This window comes from Hemiscyllium ocellatum, chromosome 38 (assembly GCF_020745735.1).
Source record: "Hemiscyllium ocellatum isolate sHemOce1 chromosome 38, sHemOce1.pat.X.cur, whole genome shotgun sequence".
Classification (NCBI taxonomy): Eukaryota; Metazoa; Chordata; class Chondrichthyes; order Orectolobiformes; family Hemiscylliidae; genus Hemiscyllium; species Hemiscyllium ocellatum.
The window spans coordinates 35,351,245-35,367,853 of record NC_083438.1 but is presented as its reverse complement, the minus strand read 5'-3'; the positions used below and the strand labels follow the sequence as shown (position 1 = coordinate 35,367,853).

The following is a 16,609-nucleotide window of genomic DNA, read 5'->3' as shown; positions in this document are numbered from 1 at the left end:
GTCATTGGACAAGCATATGGACGTACATGGAATAGTGTAGGTTAGATGGGCTTCAGATTGGTATGACAGGTCGGTGCAACATTGAGGGCCGAAGGGCCTGTACTGCGCTGTAATGTTCTCGGGTCTAACCCTATCAACCTGGCTGGCAACTTGCAAGTATCTATGTACCTGGACACTGTCATGGAGAAAATGTCGAGAACCACCAGGAGATGCAGAGAGTCCTTCAAGATGTAAGTCTTTTATTTGCAAATAAAAAACTGTGACACTGAGAAAGCAGATTCTCGAATGCCCCTGAACCTCAGGGTCTGTGGTTTTTTAATATTTTTTTATCATGTTTCTATTAGCTTATCAGCATGTTCAACTATATTAATCAAAGTACCTCAGTCTCGCTACACAATAAGCCAGTGATGTTAGTTCCCATCATCTCTTTAGTTGTACATTCTACTTCATGTTAATCTAATGTCATGGGTAGATTTTTAGTGTCAGCTTTTCCAACAATGGTCGTTCTCCAGACCCTACTTAATATTTTCCTAATGACATGATTAGATATTTATTGTCAATAGTCTCAAGCAGGCTGACTCTACTAACTATTAATTAGATATTTAATGACGTGTCCCAAATATTTATGGTCCCAATCTTGTCATAGTGATACTTAACAGGGAGGCTAACCTTACTAACTGTTATCTCATCTCGCCACAGTGACCTTTCAGCCTTAACCTTACTCTGCTCATTAGTGTAAGACCATTCCACTGTCTTATCCCATCCTGCCTTCCACAGACCCCTTGCAACAGATTGCCAGTGGACTCCATGCTTTAGCCCTTCCGTTGCTTTCATGCTCTTTATTTTCCATAGCACCCACATGAGGCAGCACCGTGTCTCAGTGGTTAGCACTGCTGCCCCCCCCCCCAGTGCCAGGGACCTGAGTTTGATTCCCATCTCGGCCGACTGTCTGTGTGGAGTTTGTACATTCTCCCTGTGGGTTTCCTCCGGATAATCCGGTTTCCTCCCACAATAGAAAAGATGGGCAGGTTAAGGTGAATTGGTCATGCTAAATTGCCCATAGTGTTAGGTGTATTAGTCAGGGGTAAATATAGGGGAATGGGTCTGGGTGGGTTACTCTTCGGAGGGTCGGTGTGAACTTGTTGGGCCAAATGGCCTGTTTCCATACTGTAGGGAATCTAACCTCTCTGCTCATCAACACTACCAAGAATCTTACCATCAATCCAGTACTCTGCATTCCTGTTACTCCTTCAAAAGTGAATCACCTCACAATTTTCCACACTAAACTCTGTTTGCCACCTCTCAGCCCAGCTCTGCAGCTTACCTATGTCCCTCTGTGATCTACAATATCCTTTGTCACTATGCACAACTGTACAGACCTTAGTGTCGTCTGCAAATTTACTAACCCACCTTTCCACGCCCTCATCCGGGTCGTTTATAAAAATGACGAATAGCAGTGGACCCAACACCGACCCTTGCGGTACACCACTAGTAACTGGACTCCAGGATGAACATTTCCCATCAACCACCACCCTCTGTCTTCTTTCAGCCAGCCAATTACTGATCCAAACTGCTTTCTCCCCCACAATCCCATACCTCCGCATTTTGTACAATAGCCTACGGTGGGAACCATATCGAATGCCTTGCTGTTAAGAAGGCATACAGTGTACTGGCTTTTATTGATAGTGGATTGAGTTTCGGAACTGTGAGATAATACTGCAGCTGTACCTGGAGTATTGCGTACAGTTCTGGTCACCGCATTATAGGAAGGATGTGGAAGCTTTGGAAAATGTTCAGAGATTTACTAGGATATTGCCGGTAGTGGAGGGAAGGTCTTAAGACTGAAGACTGAGGAACTTAAGGCTGTTTCTGTTAGAAAGAAGATGGTTGAGAGGTGATTTAATTGAGAGACATAAAATACTCAGAGGGTGAGATAGGTTGGATAGTGAGAGCCTTTTTCCTCAGATGGTGATGGCTAGCAGAAGGGGATGTAGCTTTAACTTCAGGGGTAATAGATATAGAACAGATGTCAAACAGTATTAGGGGTATGGAATGCACTGTCGACAACAGGAGTAGACTCGCCAACGTTAGGGGCATGTAAATGGTCATTGGATAGACATATGGACGAGAATGGAATAGTGTAGGTTAGATGGGCTTCTGATTGGCTCCACAGGTCAGCTCAACGTCAAGGGCTGAAGGGCCTGTCCTGCATTCCAATGTTCTACGTTCTATGTACGACTCAATGAATCTATACCGTAGCTGAGACTGAACCAATGCTTTGACATTGTTCAAGGATATTTATTTCTTTACTTCTGGAGCCAATTCCTCAACTAAGATGCCAATCGTCCATGAACGGAGCACTGAACGGAGAAAGGTGAAGGACTGAGAAAGCCCCAGTTCACTCCATACGGAACAGGGAGAGGTGTCAGAAGTGGGACTCTTGAGTCTAACAAACTCCAGGCTGAGGAGAACAATTCTATATCTGAACACATACACACACACACACACACACACGCGCGCACACATTCTAACACATACCTTCAGAGAGCAACGATGAGAGGAGAATGGTTGGGTATAATGTTTTTAGGTATCTCTGTAACATTGTTTGAATTGATCAGGCCAATTCTCAGTTTCTGCGTCAGACAACTTCCTGGTGAGCAGGGAACGCCCCCAGTTCACTGGAAAATGATGAAACTTCATATTTCTCTTTTGAAGTTCTCCTGTCCAGGCAGTGTGAGTGCTGGCAAACTGTTTCCTGACACACCCCCATCACCAATGACTGGCAGAGAAAGGGGAGTCACTTTGAAGAGATTGACCTGCCAACTCCCCACTGACACACACAGGGCAGAAGGGATAACACAATCCAACAACCACAAATATTGCCACTTCATTACAGGAAACTGTGTCGTGACGATGCAAAAACAATTCACCACCTCCAAACCGGATCGATTTGAATTCATGGTCGAACAGGCACATTCATGTCACACTGAGAGATTTCAATCAGCAAGGTTGTACGCCTCTTGTCAAAGTCTGAAGGGTCTGGGTAAACATTCCAACTTGCCAGAACCATTTACACCATAAGGTTCAAACACCGAGGGTCAGTACACAGGGAGTGCCGCACTGTCGGAGGGTCTGTGCTGAGGGAGCGTCGCACTGTCGGAGGGTCAGGGCTGAGGGAGTGCCGCACTGTCGGAGGGTCAGTGCTGAGGGAGTGCCGCACTGTTGGAGGGTCAATGCTGAGGGAGTGTCGCACTGTCGGAGGGTCAGTGCTGAGGGAGTGCCGCACTGTCGGAGGGTCAGTGCTGAGGGAGTGCCGCACTTTCGGAGGGTCAGTGCTGAGGAAGTGCCGCACTGTTGGAGGGTCAGGGCTGAGGGAGTGCCACACTGTCGGAAGGTCAGTGCTGAGGGAGTGCCGCATTGTAGTAAGGTCAGTGCTGAGAGAGTGCCGCACTGTCGGAGGGTCTGTGCTGAGGGAGTACCGCACTGTCGGACGGTCAGTGCTGAGGGATGACCGCACTGTCGGAGGGTCAGTACTGAGGGAGTGCTGCAGTGTTGGAGGGTCAGTACTGAGGAATTGCAGCACTGTCAGAGGGTTAGTAGTAACGGAGTGCCACACTGTCGGAGGGTCAATGCTGAGGGAGTGCCCCACTATCAGAGGGTCCGTGCTGAGAGAGTGCTGCACTGTCAGAGGGTCAGTGCTGTGGGAGTGCCGCACTGTCGGTGGGTTAGTGCTGAGAGAGTGTCGGACTGTCAGAGGGTCAGTGCTGAGGGAGTGCCAGACTGTCAGAGGGTCAGTGCTGAGGGAGTGCCGTACTGTCGGAGGGTCAGTGTTGAGGGAGTGCCGGACTGTCGGAGGGTCAGTGCTGAGGGAGTGCCGGACTGTCGGAGGGTCAGTGTTGAGGGAGTGCTGCACTGTCAGAGGGTCAGTGCTGAGGGAGCGCTGCACTGCTGAAGGGTCAGTGCTAAGGGAGTGCCGCACTGACAGAAGGTTAGTCGTGAGGGAGTGCTGCACTGTCAGAGGGTCAGTACTGAGGGAGTGCTGCACTGTCAGAGGGTCAGTACTGAGGAAGTGCTGCACTGTCAGAGGGTCAGTGCTGAGGGAGTGCTGCACTATTGAAGGGTCAGTACAGAGGGAGTGTCGCACTGTCGGAGGGTCAGTGCTGAGGGAGTGCCGCACTGTCGGAGGGTCAGTGCTGAGGGAGTGCCGCACTTTCGGAGGGTCAGTGCTGAGGAAGTGCCGCACTGTTGGAGGGTCAGGGCTGAGGGAGTGCCACACTGTCGGAAGGTCAGTGCTGAGGGAGTGCCGCACTGTCGGAGGGTCTGTGCTGAGGGAGTACCGCACTGTCGGACGGTCAGTGCTGAGGGATGACCGCACTGTCGGAGGGTCAGTACTGAGGGAGTGCTGCAGTGTTGGAGGGTCAGTACTGAGGAATTGCAGCACTGTCAGAGGGTTAGTAGTAACGGAGTGCCACACTGTCGGAGGGTCAATGCTGAGGGAGTGCCCCACTATCAGAGGGTCCGTGCTGAGAGAGTGCTGCACTGTCAGAGGGTCAGTGCTGTGGGAGTGCCGCACTGTCGGTGGGTTAGTGCTGAGAGAGTGTCGGACTGTCAGAGGGTCAGTGCTGAGGGAGTGCCAGACTGTCAGAGGGTCAGTGCTGAGGGAGTGCCGTACTGTCGGAGGGTCAGTATTGAGGGAGTGCCGGACTGTCGGAGGGTCAGTGCTGAGGGAGTGCCGGACTGTCGGAGGGTCAGTGTTGAGGGAGTGCTGCACTGTCAGAGGGTCAGTGCTGAGGGAGCGCTGCACTGCTGAAAGGTCAGTGCTAAGGGAGTGCCGCACTGACAGAAGGTTAGTCGTGAGGGAGTGCTGCACTGTCAGAGGGTCAGTACTGAGGGAGTGCTGCACTGTCAGAGGGTCAGTACTGAGGAAGTGCTGCACTGTCAGAGGGTCAGTGCTGAGGGAGTGCCGCACTGTTGTTGGTGGGTCAGTGCTGAGGGAGTACTGCACTATCAGAGAGTCTGTGCTGAGGGAGTGCCGCACTGTCGGTGGGTCAGTGCTGTGGGAGTGCCCCACTATCGGAGGGTCAGTGCTGACGGAGTGCCGCTGTATCGGAGGGTCAGTGCTGAGGGAGTGGACACTGTTGGAGGATCAGTGCTGAGGGAGTGCCGCACTGTCGGTGGGTCGGTGCTGAGGGAGTGCTGCACTGTCGGTGGGTCAGTGCTGAGGGAGTGACGCACTGTCAGAGGGTCAGTGCTGAGTGAGATGCCGGACTGTCGGAGGGTCAGTGCTGAGGGAGTGCCGGATAGTCAGAGGGTCAGTGTTGAGGGAGTGCCAGACTGTCGGAGGGTCAGTGCTGAGGGAGTGGGCACTGTCGGAGGGTCAGCGCTGAGGGAGTTACGCAGTGTTGAAGGATCAGTGCTGAGGGAGTGCCGGACTGTCAGAGGGTCAGTGCTGAGGGAGTGCCGGACTGTCGGAGGGTCAGTGCTGAGGGAGCGCCGCACTGTCGGGGTCAGTGCTGAGGGAATGCCGCATTGTCAGATGGTCAGGACTGAGGGAGTGCTGCACTGCGGAAGGGTCAGTGCTAAGGGAGTGATACACTACCGGAGGGTCAGTACTGAGGGAGTGACACACTGTTGGAGGATCAGTGCTGAGGGAGTTACGCAGTGTCGGAAGGTCAGTGCTGAGGGAGCGCTGCAGTGTTGGAGGGTCAGTGCTGAGGGAGAGCCACACTGTCGGAGGGTCAGTACTGAGGGAGTTACGCAGTGTCGGAGGATCAGTGCTGAGGGAGTGCCGCACTCTCGGAGGGTGAGTACTGAGGGAGTGTCGCACTGTGGAAGGGTCAATGCTGAGGGAGCCCTGCACTGTCAGAAGGTTAATGCTGGGGGAGCGCCACACTGTGGAAGGGTCAGAGCTGAGGGAGTTATGCACTGTCAGAGGGTCAGTGCTGAGGAGTGCTGCACTGTCGGAGGGTCAGTACAGGGGGAGTGCCACACAGTCGGAGGATCAGTACTGAGGGAGTGCCGCGCTGTTGAATGGTCCTTACAGATGGTTGGCCGCATGGTCAGTGGATCAGTACAGAGGGAATGCGGAGGGAATTGTCGGAGGGTCAGTGTTGAGGGAGCGCCGCACTGTCAGAGGGTCAATGCTGAGGGAGTGCCACATTGTCGGAGGGTCGGTACTGAGGGAGCACTGCACTGTCAGAGGGTCAGTACTGAGGGAGTGCCGCACTGTCGGAGAGTCAGGGCTGAGGGAGTGCCGCACCGTCGAAGGGTCAGTACTGAGAGAGTGCCAGACTGTCAGTGGGTCAGCACTGCGAGAGTGCCACACTGTGGAAAGGTCAGTGCTGAGGGAGTGATGCACTGTCGGAGGGTCAGTACTGAGGGAGATGCCGGACTGACGGAGGGTCAGTGCTGAGGGAGTGCTGCACTGTCAGAGGGTTAGTGCTGAGGGTGTGCTGCACTGTCAGAGGGTCAATGCTGAGGGAGAGCCGCACTGTCGGAGGGTCAGTGCTGAGGGAGTGCTGCAATGTCAGAGGGTTAGTGCTGAGGGTGTGCCGCACTGTCGGAGGGTCAGTGCTGAGGGAGTGCTGCAATGTCAGAGGGTTAGTGCTGAGGGTGTGCCGCACTGTCGGAGTGTCAGTGCTGAGGGTGTGCCGCACTGTCGGAGTGTCAGTGCTGAGGGAGCGCCGCACTGTCAGAAGGTCAGTACTGAGGGAGCACCGCACAGTCGGAGGGTCAGTGCTGAGAGAGTGCCGCACTGTCGGAGGGTCAGTGTTGAGGGAGTGTTGCACTGTGGGAGGGTTAGTGCTGAGGGTGTGCTGCACTGTCAGAGGGTCAGTGCTGAGGGAGTGCCGCACTGTCATAAGTGCTGCCGGTTTGATATTGTGTGCAGATTGTGGCTCAGAAAGCAATCATTATCATTCATGTAGTCACGTTTTGTTTTTGGCTACAGTACTAATTCTCTGAATTACTTTGGAAAGTGCCTGTACTGAGGGTGCTCTGAGTGCATCTAACAGGAGGTTGTTTGCTGACCAGAGAATGCACTAAGTTACCAGTCTGCTGTGCCAGCATCAAACACCCCCTGCCACCAGAAGCAATATTTTCTTTCCCGTTCATTTGACCTCGGGCCCCTTCTTGATTTCACCAGAATGTCCCATTCTGTGTCAATCCCTCTCGTCAAGTGCCTGTTGCTGTCTCTTTGATCACCACTGGGCATCAGCAAACAACTCTCATGGACCCTGTGGATCCCAAAGTGGGGCAAATCCTGAGCAGGCCAATTTCCAAACCGCAGCCGTTAACCCATTCCGTTATGGCAACATCGGGGCACCTTTTTTTTTAGGTTACTTACAGTGTGGAAACAGGCCCTTCGGCCCAACCACTCCACACCGACCCGCCGAAGCACAACCCACTCATACCTCTACATTTACCCCTAACCTAACACTACGGGCAATTTAGCATGGCCAATTCACCTGACCCGCACATCTTTCGACTGTGGTAGGAAACCGGAGCACCCGCAGGAAACCCACGCAGACACGGGGGAGAACGTGCAAACTCCACACAGTCAGTCACCTGAGTTGGGAATTGAACCCGGGTCTCTGGCGCTGTGAGGCAGCAGTGTTAACCACTGTGCCACCGTGCCGCCCCCTAGAGGCCTATTGGCTCAATAAGCCGGGTTGGCCTGTCCTTCGTGACTGGACACCTATCTCAATTCCATTATCTCTATACTCTTGAAAGCCTTGATATCATGGATGTCCTCACACTGACTCGTGTCTGTCTGGAAATTTCTTCATTGATTCTTCCGGAGTCCTCAGATTCCAATGATATTCCTCCTCATCTCAATCTTATGTTTCCTTATGGAATCCTCACAGTATGGAAACAGGCCATTCAGTCCAATGAGTCCACACCAGCCTTCCGAAGAGTATCCCACCCAGACCTATCCCCCGGCTCTATTCCCGTAACCTGGTATCTCTAGAGAATGCGAGCACAGTTAACTCAACAAAAATAAAAGAACCCCAAACGACCTGGGGATGCTGGAAATCAGAAAAACAAACAGGAATTGCTGGCAGAGCTCAACAGGTCTGGCAGCATCTGTGGAGAGAAAGCGGAGGTAACGTTTCAGGGCGAGTGACCCTCCCACAGACCCTTTTCTGGTTACCTCAGTCTCTCAACATCCAGCAATCTCACCATCCCAGGGATTAGGTTAGGGTTCCGAAGAAATTCACTAGACCTGAAACGTTGACTCTGCTTTCTCTTCACTCATGGCTATGAACCTGCCAAGTTTATCCAGCAGTTTCTGTTTTTTTATGCCCCCCATCTCTGGGATCAGCTTATGGAAAGCTCTGTATCAAAAATGTGCATCTCCCCTTCATTGCTCAGCCCTTTGAGTGTAGGAGTTGGGAACGTCATGTTGAGGTTGTACAGGACATTGGTGAGGTCCCTTCTGGAATACTGTGTCCAGTTCCGGTCTCCCTGTTATAGGAAGGATATTATTAAACTGGAGAGGGTTCCGGAGAGATTTCCCAGGATGTTGCCAGAAATGGGAGGGTTTGAGTTATAAAAAAGGCTGGATAGGTTGGGACTTTTTTCCCCGGAGCGTAGGAGGCTGAGAGACGACCTGATAGAAGTTTATAAAATAATGACAGGTATAGATAGAGTTGATGGTAGTTGTCTCTTCCCAAGGATGGGAATTTCAAGACTAGCGGGCACATTTTTAAGGTGAGAGGAGAGAGAGGGTTCCCTCCGATTACAACAGGATCTGGACCAGATGGGCCAATGGGCTGAGAAGTGGCAGATGGAGTTTAATTCAGATAAATGCGAGGTGCAACATTTTGGGAAAGCAAATCTTAGCAGGACTTATACACTTAATGGTAAGGTCCTAGGGAGTGGTGCTGAACAAAGAGACCTTGGAGTGCAGGTTCATAGCTCCTTGAAAGTGGAGTCGCAGGTAGATAGGATAGTGAAGAAGGTGTTTGGTATGCTTTCCTTTATTGGTCAGAGTATTGAGTACAGGAGTTGGGAGGTCATGTTGCGGCTGTACAGGACATTGGTTAAGCCACTGTTGGAATACTGCGTGCAATTCTGGTCTCCTTCCTATCAGAAAGATGCTGTGAAATGTGAAAGGGTTCAGAAAAGATTTACAAGGATGTTGCCAGGGTTGGAGGATCTGAGCTACAGGGAGAGGCTGAACAGGCTCGGGCTGTTTTCCCTGGAGCGTCGGAGGCTGAGGGGTGACCTTATAGAAGTTTATAAAATCATGAGGGGCATGGATAGGGTAAATAGGCAAGGTCTTTTCCCTGGGGTGGGAGTCCAGAACTAGAGGGCACAGGTTTAAGGTGAAAGGGGAAAGATATAAAAGAGACCTATAGGGCAGCTTTTTCACACAGAGGGTGGTACTTGTGTGGAATGAGCTGCCAGAGGATGTAGTGGAGGCTGGTACAATTACAACATTTAAGAGGCATTTGGAGGGGTATACTCTGTGATCTGCCTGTATTGCTCACAAGGCAAAGCTTTTCACTGTGCCCCGGTACACGGGACAATAAATTCAATTCAATCCAATTCGAATTTTTTACGCAGAGCGTGGTTTGCTTGTGGGATGAATTTCCTGAGTAAATGGTGGATGTGGGGACAATTAAAAAACATTTGGATGAGGACATGAATAGGAAAGATTTGGAGGGATATGGAGCAGACAAGTGAGACTGGTTTAGCTTGGGGATTATGGTCAGCACAGACTGGTTGGACCAAAGGGCCTGGTACTGTGCTGTAGGACTGTACGATAAGGAGGTCAAAACTGTCTGCAGTATTTCAGGTGAGGTCTTATCAAGGCTGTATATAAAGACAGACAGCCATCTTAATTTCTGTTCTTTTGTATTGATGACCAATGTATCATTAACATTTCCTGGCAGCACCTACACTAAGAACTCGCACACACACACCCTTGCCCACGTTCGGTAATTCAATAATTTGTATCACAGAACCAGGCCATTTGGCCCATCTGTTCTGTGCCAGTACGTATGCTACACGTGAACCTCCTTCCCCCCCATTTCACCTCACTCCAGCACCATAACCTCCTCTGTCTGTCTCCCTCATGTGTTTATCCAGTTTATCATTAAATGTCCCTTTCTGATCCATTTCGCCCTCTGCCCTGTTATCATGATGTCCACGTGCTCCCTCCTCTCTGCAGACACTCCCAGTTGGATGGGCTTATCCCAAACTTTTTTTGATGGTCCCCAGTTCTGTTTTGGTGGAAGTGTTAAATTGTTACTGGGAAACAGGTTAGGAGCCGTCACCCGAGATCAGCAGAAAGACTCATTTGTTTGCGATCTTACAAATTTATTGTCATAATTTATTACAGATCATCGGGCGTTTGTAAACATTTCCATTTCAGCTGCCCTTACGTTACCCCTTTGCCTCCAGCACTCAGAGCCAACCTGCTCCGATTCATCTTCGAAGGAGTATCTCAGCACCTTCGTACAGCTGTCTTAGGCCAGTCTTCCCTTCAGGTCGTTGCTGGTGCCTGGATGGCCTGTAGAGTTGGAATCTACAACTCAGGACGTCGGTTTGAAACACAATATAATCTTGGGGTCTGAGGAGATATCACATAATGGGTCTCCCACCCATTACAATACCCCACAAACACAGCTAGTGACCCAGATTATCTCTGAGCTTCGTACACACATCCTAGTCCTTTCAGACTCACACGTCATCCCTTCGCACGATTGCCACACTGTTCAAAAGAATTTTCCCAAAAATGTTTCTGTGAAGGTAAATATGTAAAGGATTCCTCCTCCAGTACTCTAGCTTGAAATGCAGCTCCTTCATATCAATTTCAGTGGCTCAGTGGTTAGCAGTGTTGCCTCACAGTGCAGGGTTCGATCCCACCCTGTGACTGTCTGTATGGAGTTTGCACATTCTCCCCGGGTCTGCATGGGTTTCCTCCGGGTGCTCCAGTTTCCTCCCACAATCCAAATGTGTGCAGGTTATGTTTGTTTGGCCATGATAAATTATCCATGGCGTCCAAGGATGCGTAGGTTTGGTGGATCAGCTCAGGGAAATTCAGGAATACAGAGATGGTGTTGGATGGAATGCTCTTTGGAGGGTCAGTTTGAACTTGATGGGCCAAGTGGCCTGTTTCCACACTGTAGGGGGTTCTGACACATGATAATCGCTTGTAGGGTGGTGAAAAAAAGTTAGGCCAGTAATACAAAGACATACCAGCAGAGGGCAATAGAGGGCAGTGTAATGAATAACAGAGCGACAGAGGGAGATGACAAAGGGAGGTGTAACTGGTTACAGAGACACAGAGGGAGGGGTAACTAGTTACAGAGACACAGAGGGAGGGGTAACTAATTACAGAGATATAGAGGGAGGGGTAACTGGTTACAGAGACACAGAGGGAGGGGTAACTAGTTACAGAGACACAGAGGGAGTGGTAACTGGTTATGAGATACAGAGGGAGGGGTAACTGGTTACAGAGACACAGAGGGAGGGGTAACTAGTTACAGAGACACAGAGGGAGTGGTAACTGGTTACAGAGATACAGAGGGAGGGGTAACTGGTTACAGAGACACAGAGGGAGGGGTAACTGGTTATGAGATACAGAGGGAGGGGTAACTGGTTACAGAGATACAGAGGGAGGGGTAACTGGTTACAGAGATACAGGGGGAGGTGTAACTAATTACAGAGATATAGAGGGAGGGGTAACTAGTTACAGAGATACAGGGGGAGGTGTAACTAATTACAGAGATATAGAGGGAGGGGTAACTGGTTACTGAGATACAGAGGGAGGTGTAACTGGTCACAGAGATACAGAGGGAGGGGTAACTAGTTACAGAGACACAGAGGAAGGGGTAACTAGTTACAGAGATACAGGGGGAGGTGTAACTAATTACAGAGATATAGAGGGAGGGGTAACTGGTTACAGAGACACAGAGGGAGGGGTAACTAATTACTGAGATACAGAGGGAGGGGTAACTGGTCACAGAGACACAAAGGGAGGTGTAACTGGTTACAGAGACACAGAGGGAGGGGTAACTAATTACTGAGATACAGAGGGAGGTGTAACTAGTTACAGAGACACAGAGGGAGTGGTAACTGGTTATGAGATACAGAGGGAGGGGTAACTAGTTATGAGATACAGAGGGAGGGGTAACTTGTTTCTGGATTATCTGTAACGGGTGCATGGGAAGAGAGCAGCGCATTGAGATTAGTTTGGGGGATTGATTCAGGCCTGTGGGAAGAGAGCAGGGCAGTGGGATTGGGGTGAGATTGTTCTTAAAACATTTGTCACAGATACAATGACTGAATGGCCTCTTGCTCATGCTGGGATCAAACATTACAGGAATACAGCCCCCACTGAGCAAATACCACAAGAGAATAGCTACTGTACAACCAGGTATGGGAGGGAATGAGCTGAGGAAGGTCTCCCGGCAGGAGATTGAGGGGGGGATTGTAAATCTATAGATGAGAAGGTTTGACCACACAGAGCATGTTGGGAATGGCCCTCCCTCTGAAGATGCCCCTCATTCCACCCAGGGGCTCCTGCAGCCAACCGATGAGAGGGTGAAGACTGAGACGTTGTGCTTCAGAGCACCAGTCTGAGGAAGGCCAGGAGAACAGCCATGATGAGGGGGCTGCTCAGTTGGGTTGGGCTTGCGGTGGACGTGGTGCTGGGTCCAGTGGTAGAGACATTGAGCAGGGTCGGAGCAGCGTTGGGAACAGTCGAGGAGTCCTTGTGTTGGGCTGACGTCATGTTCATCGTGCTGGTAGCGAGAGGTGTGAAAGTATTGACTTGGATTGAGGTGGTGCTGGGCGTGGTGCTCAGAGTGAAATTCCGCGACTCGCGGTTACACAGGGCGCCCTTACAGCAGTAGAAACCGAAAGTTGGGTCAAGTCCTACCACCCGGAGGTCACCAGGACTTCGACACAGGAAATCCGAAGCACAGCCCTTCATCACAAAAGACGTTGAATTGGCTGTTTGGAAGGAGGAAGAGAGCATTTAGTTTGATATCTTCCCTTTTGTGTTGTATCCAATTCAAAATCTGTGTCATCTCTTACCAGATCACCAGTCCCACACCGTCTTACCCTCTGATTTCCCCACAGGAGGAGGCCATTCAGCCCCTCGGATCCTTGGAATAGATCAAGGCCAATCTGGACCCTAACTCCACCCAACCATTTCCGAATGATCGTCCTTAACTTCCAGAACCCCATCAGGAAATGAAATGAGGCGCATTTTCCGCCTCGGGCCTGAATAATGAGTTCAATTCTTCCAGAACCTGAACGCTTTCTTCCCCACCCACTGCCCCACGCCCAACCCCACCCTCCAGGCCCTGTCATCACATGGGCTGTTTGAAGCACATCCAACCCATTTTCCCCTCCTTATGGTCCCCAGTATCAGCCAATGGCTGGGAGTCAATTCCTGCATTGGTAAGGTTACCAGGAAGGACACTTTGCCAACCTCCTCCCCACCATCGCCTGAGGTGTGGTGACCCCCAGGTTAACGTACTAACAGTCATCTCTCTCTCTCTGTCTAAACAGAACCTTGAACTGGGGTGACTTTACCTTTATACGGAGGCCCCTAGTTCTGTCTCCCCACACCCACGCAAATGGAAACATCTTCATCACATCGACCTTATTGAAGACCAAGTCACAGTCTTAAAGACTGAAAATATGTTGCTGGAAAAGCGCAGCAGGTCAGGCAGCATCCAAGGAGCAGGAGATTCGACGTTTCGGGCATAAGCCCTTCTTCAGGAATGAGGAGAGTGTGCCAAGCAGGCTAAGATAGATAGTTACCCCCCCTCCTTACCTTTTATCTTAGCCTGCCCGGCACACTCTCCTCATTCCTGAAGAAGGGCTCCGGCCCGAAACGTCGAATCTCCTGCTCCTTGGATGCTGCCTGACCTGCTGCGCTTTTCCAGCAACACATTTTCAGCTCTGATCTCCAGCATCTGCAGACCTCACATTCTCCTCAACAGTCTTAAAGACCTCAATCTTCCCATTTACAGAGTCATACAGCAAATCCTTTAGTCCAGCCAGTCCATGCTGAACAGAAACTAGTCCCAAAGGAGCCCTGTATGTTCGCTCCTCCCCGATAGCTGGAACATTTCTGGAAGTCTATTTCCTTTTGGAGAAGCTGCTCAATAAGTGAACTGAGAGGATGTGGATCTCACTCCCACAGAGAGTGAGCTGTACAGGTGGGTTTAAAGGACGTTCTGGATAAAGACCAGAAACTCAACTGGACACACCACATAAACGCAGCGGCTGCAACAGCAGGTCAGAGGCTGGGAATCCTACAGCAAGTAACCCAAACTCCTGCCCCACCATCGCAAAGGCCAAAGGCAGGAGGGTGAGGGAATATTCCCCACTTGCCCCTGGATGGGGGCAGCTCCAGCAACACTCAACAAGCTCGACACCATCCAGGGACAAAGCAGCCCCCGGCTGGATTGGCCCCACACCCACAAACATCCCCTCCCACCCCCCACCGACGCTCAGTAACAGCTGTGTGTGCCATCCCCTCCTTCCCCCCACCGACGCTCAGTAACAGCAGTGTGTACCACCCTCTCCCTCCCCCACCGCCACTCAGAAGCAGCAGTGTGTACCATCCCCTCCCTCCCCCCCACGACGCTCAGTAACAGCAGTGTGTACCATCGCCTCCCTCCCCCACCGCCACTCAGTAACAACAGTGTGTACTATCCTCTCCCTCCCCCCACGACGCTCAGTAACAGCAGTGTGTACCATCCTCTCCCTCTCCCACCGACGCTCAGTAACAACAGTGTGTACCATCCTCTCCCTCCCCCACCGCCACTCAGTAGCAGCAGTGTGTACCACCCCACCCTCCCCCCCACGACGCTCAGTAACAGCAGTGTGTACCATCCCCTTCCTCCCCCCCTCAGTAACAGCAGTGTGTACCATCCCCTCCCTCCCCCCACCCTCCTCAGTAACAGCAGTGTGTACCATTCCCTCCCTCCCCCCACCCCCCCTCAGTAACAGCAGTGTGTACCATCCCCTCCCTCCCCCCCACCCCCCCTCAGTAACAGCAGTGTGTACCATCCCCTCCCTCCCCCACCCCCCTCAGTAACAGCAGTGTGTACCATCCCCTCCATCCCCCCACCCCCCCTCAGTAACAGCAGTGTGTACCATCCCCTCCCTCCCCCCACCCCCCCTCAGTAACAGCAGTGTTGTACCAGCTACAAGACCCACTGCAGAAACTCACCAAAGACCCTCAGACAGCACCTTCCAAACCCACGGCCACTTCCACCTGGAAGGACAAGGGGCAGCAGGTACATGGGAACCCCACCCCCCTGCAAGTTCCCCTCCCCTCACCATCCCGACTTGGAAATCTACCGGCCGTTCCTTCCTGGGTCAGAATCCTGGGATTCCCTCCCTCAGGGACATTGTGGGTCTACCCTACAGCACATGGACTGCAGCGGGTCAAGGAGGCAGCTCACCCCCCCACCTTCCCAAAGGGGGCAACTAGGGACGGGGCGATAAATACTGGACCCACGAAGCGACGCCCATGTCCCACAAGTGAAAAAACACAGGAGGGAGAGAGGAAATAGGAGGGTATGAGTGGGGTAAAGGCAGGGGAGGTTTCTAAGAAGGATGGGAGATTATTCACATTGAGTGAGACGAAGAGAGGGTGGTGGGAGGCTGGTATGATGCATAAATCCAGCAGGGAGCAGATACCCATGTGCTGTAAAATCTCAGCTTGTACGTCGGCCTGTGCTAGCTGTTCTCTACTGCCCAGTGAAGTGATGAGTAAAAGACTTGGGACTTACACCCAGCCAGGAATCCTGATGTATGCAAACAGTGGTCTTGTTCCCCTCTGCATTTTACCGGGGTCGTCAAATTTCCACACTCGCTTGAAAGAGCAAAGCAGGCGTGACATTCCAACCCGTTCAGCGTGCTGTTCTCGATGTCTGAAACACAAACAGAGAGCAACATAAGCCAGTCCCCATCTGCTCTTCTGAAACTTTCAAAGCACTGAACTCTATCAGTAAGATCTCAGAACCGTGCCCACCAATAGGCGCTGGGACTCAGTCACCTGGATACATTCGGAAAACCCGATGCATGTCACGCCAATACCCATCGAGGATTATCCCTTTTACTGAGATGATACTCCGGAATGGCTCCAGGATTTCATCCTTGGGGTTTTAACAAGAGGTGGCTGATGAGGTAACATTGGGGTTAATTATCCAAAGTTCCCTCGAAGCCGGAAAGAGGTTATCAGACTGGGAAGTAGCAAACATGACCCCTCTGTTTAAGAAGGGAGGGAGGCATGTAATAGGTAAATATAGGCCATTTAGATTTACATTTGACAAGGGGGAATGTGTGAAGATCAATCATTAAAAAGAGCAGAGCTGTGCATTTAGTAAAGTTCCAAGGTAATTCGTCATGATGTGGAGATGCTGGTGTTGGACTGGGGTGGACAAAGTGAAAAATCACACAACACCAGGTTATAATCCAACAGGTTTAATTGGAAGCACACTAGCTTTCGGAGCGACGCTCCTTCATCAGATGGCTGCGGAGAATAAGCTTGTAAGACACAGAATTTATAGAAAAGTTTACAGTGTGATGTAACTGAAATTATGTATTGAAAACGACCTGGATTGTTTGT

At 51.2% G+C, this 16,609-nt stretch overlaps 2 protein-coding genes across 3 annotated transcripts in view; both read right to left on the bottom strand.

Annotated features, from left to right (window-relative positions):
• LOC132833966 (phospholipase A2 inhibitor gamma subunit B-like) overlaps window positions 1–2,733 on the bottom strand; it is a 35,638-nt gene extending 32,905 nt beyond the window's left edge. For both annotated transcript variants that reach the window (XM_060852667.1, XM_060852668.1), the window contains exon 1: window positions 2,539–2,733. In XM_060852667.1, the coding sequence (XP_060708650.1) occupies window positions 2,539–2,602 (64 nt within the window). In that variant the 5' untranslated portion in view covers window positions 2,603–2,733. The remainder of the gene's footprint in view (window positions 1–2,538) is intronic.
• Window positions 2,734–10,264: 7,531 nt separating this feature from the next.
• The window catches only part of LOC132833887 (urokinase plasminogen activator surface receptor-like), a 33,640-nt gene continuing 27,295 nt past the window's right edge, over window positions 10,265–16,609 (bottom strand). The window contains exons 5-6 of the mRNA XM_060852543.1: window positions 15,771–15,911; window positions 10,265–12,966 (exon numbers count right to left, since the gene is read on the bottom strand). Coding sequence (XP_060708526.1) covers window positions 12,578–12,966; window positions 15,771–15,911 — 530 coding nt within the window. The 3' untranslated portion in view covers window positions 10,265–12,577. The remainder of the gene's footprint in view (window positions 12,967–15,770; window positions 15,912–16,609) is intronic.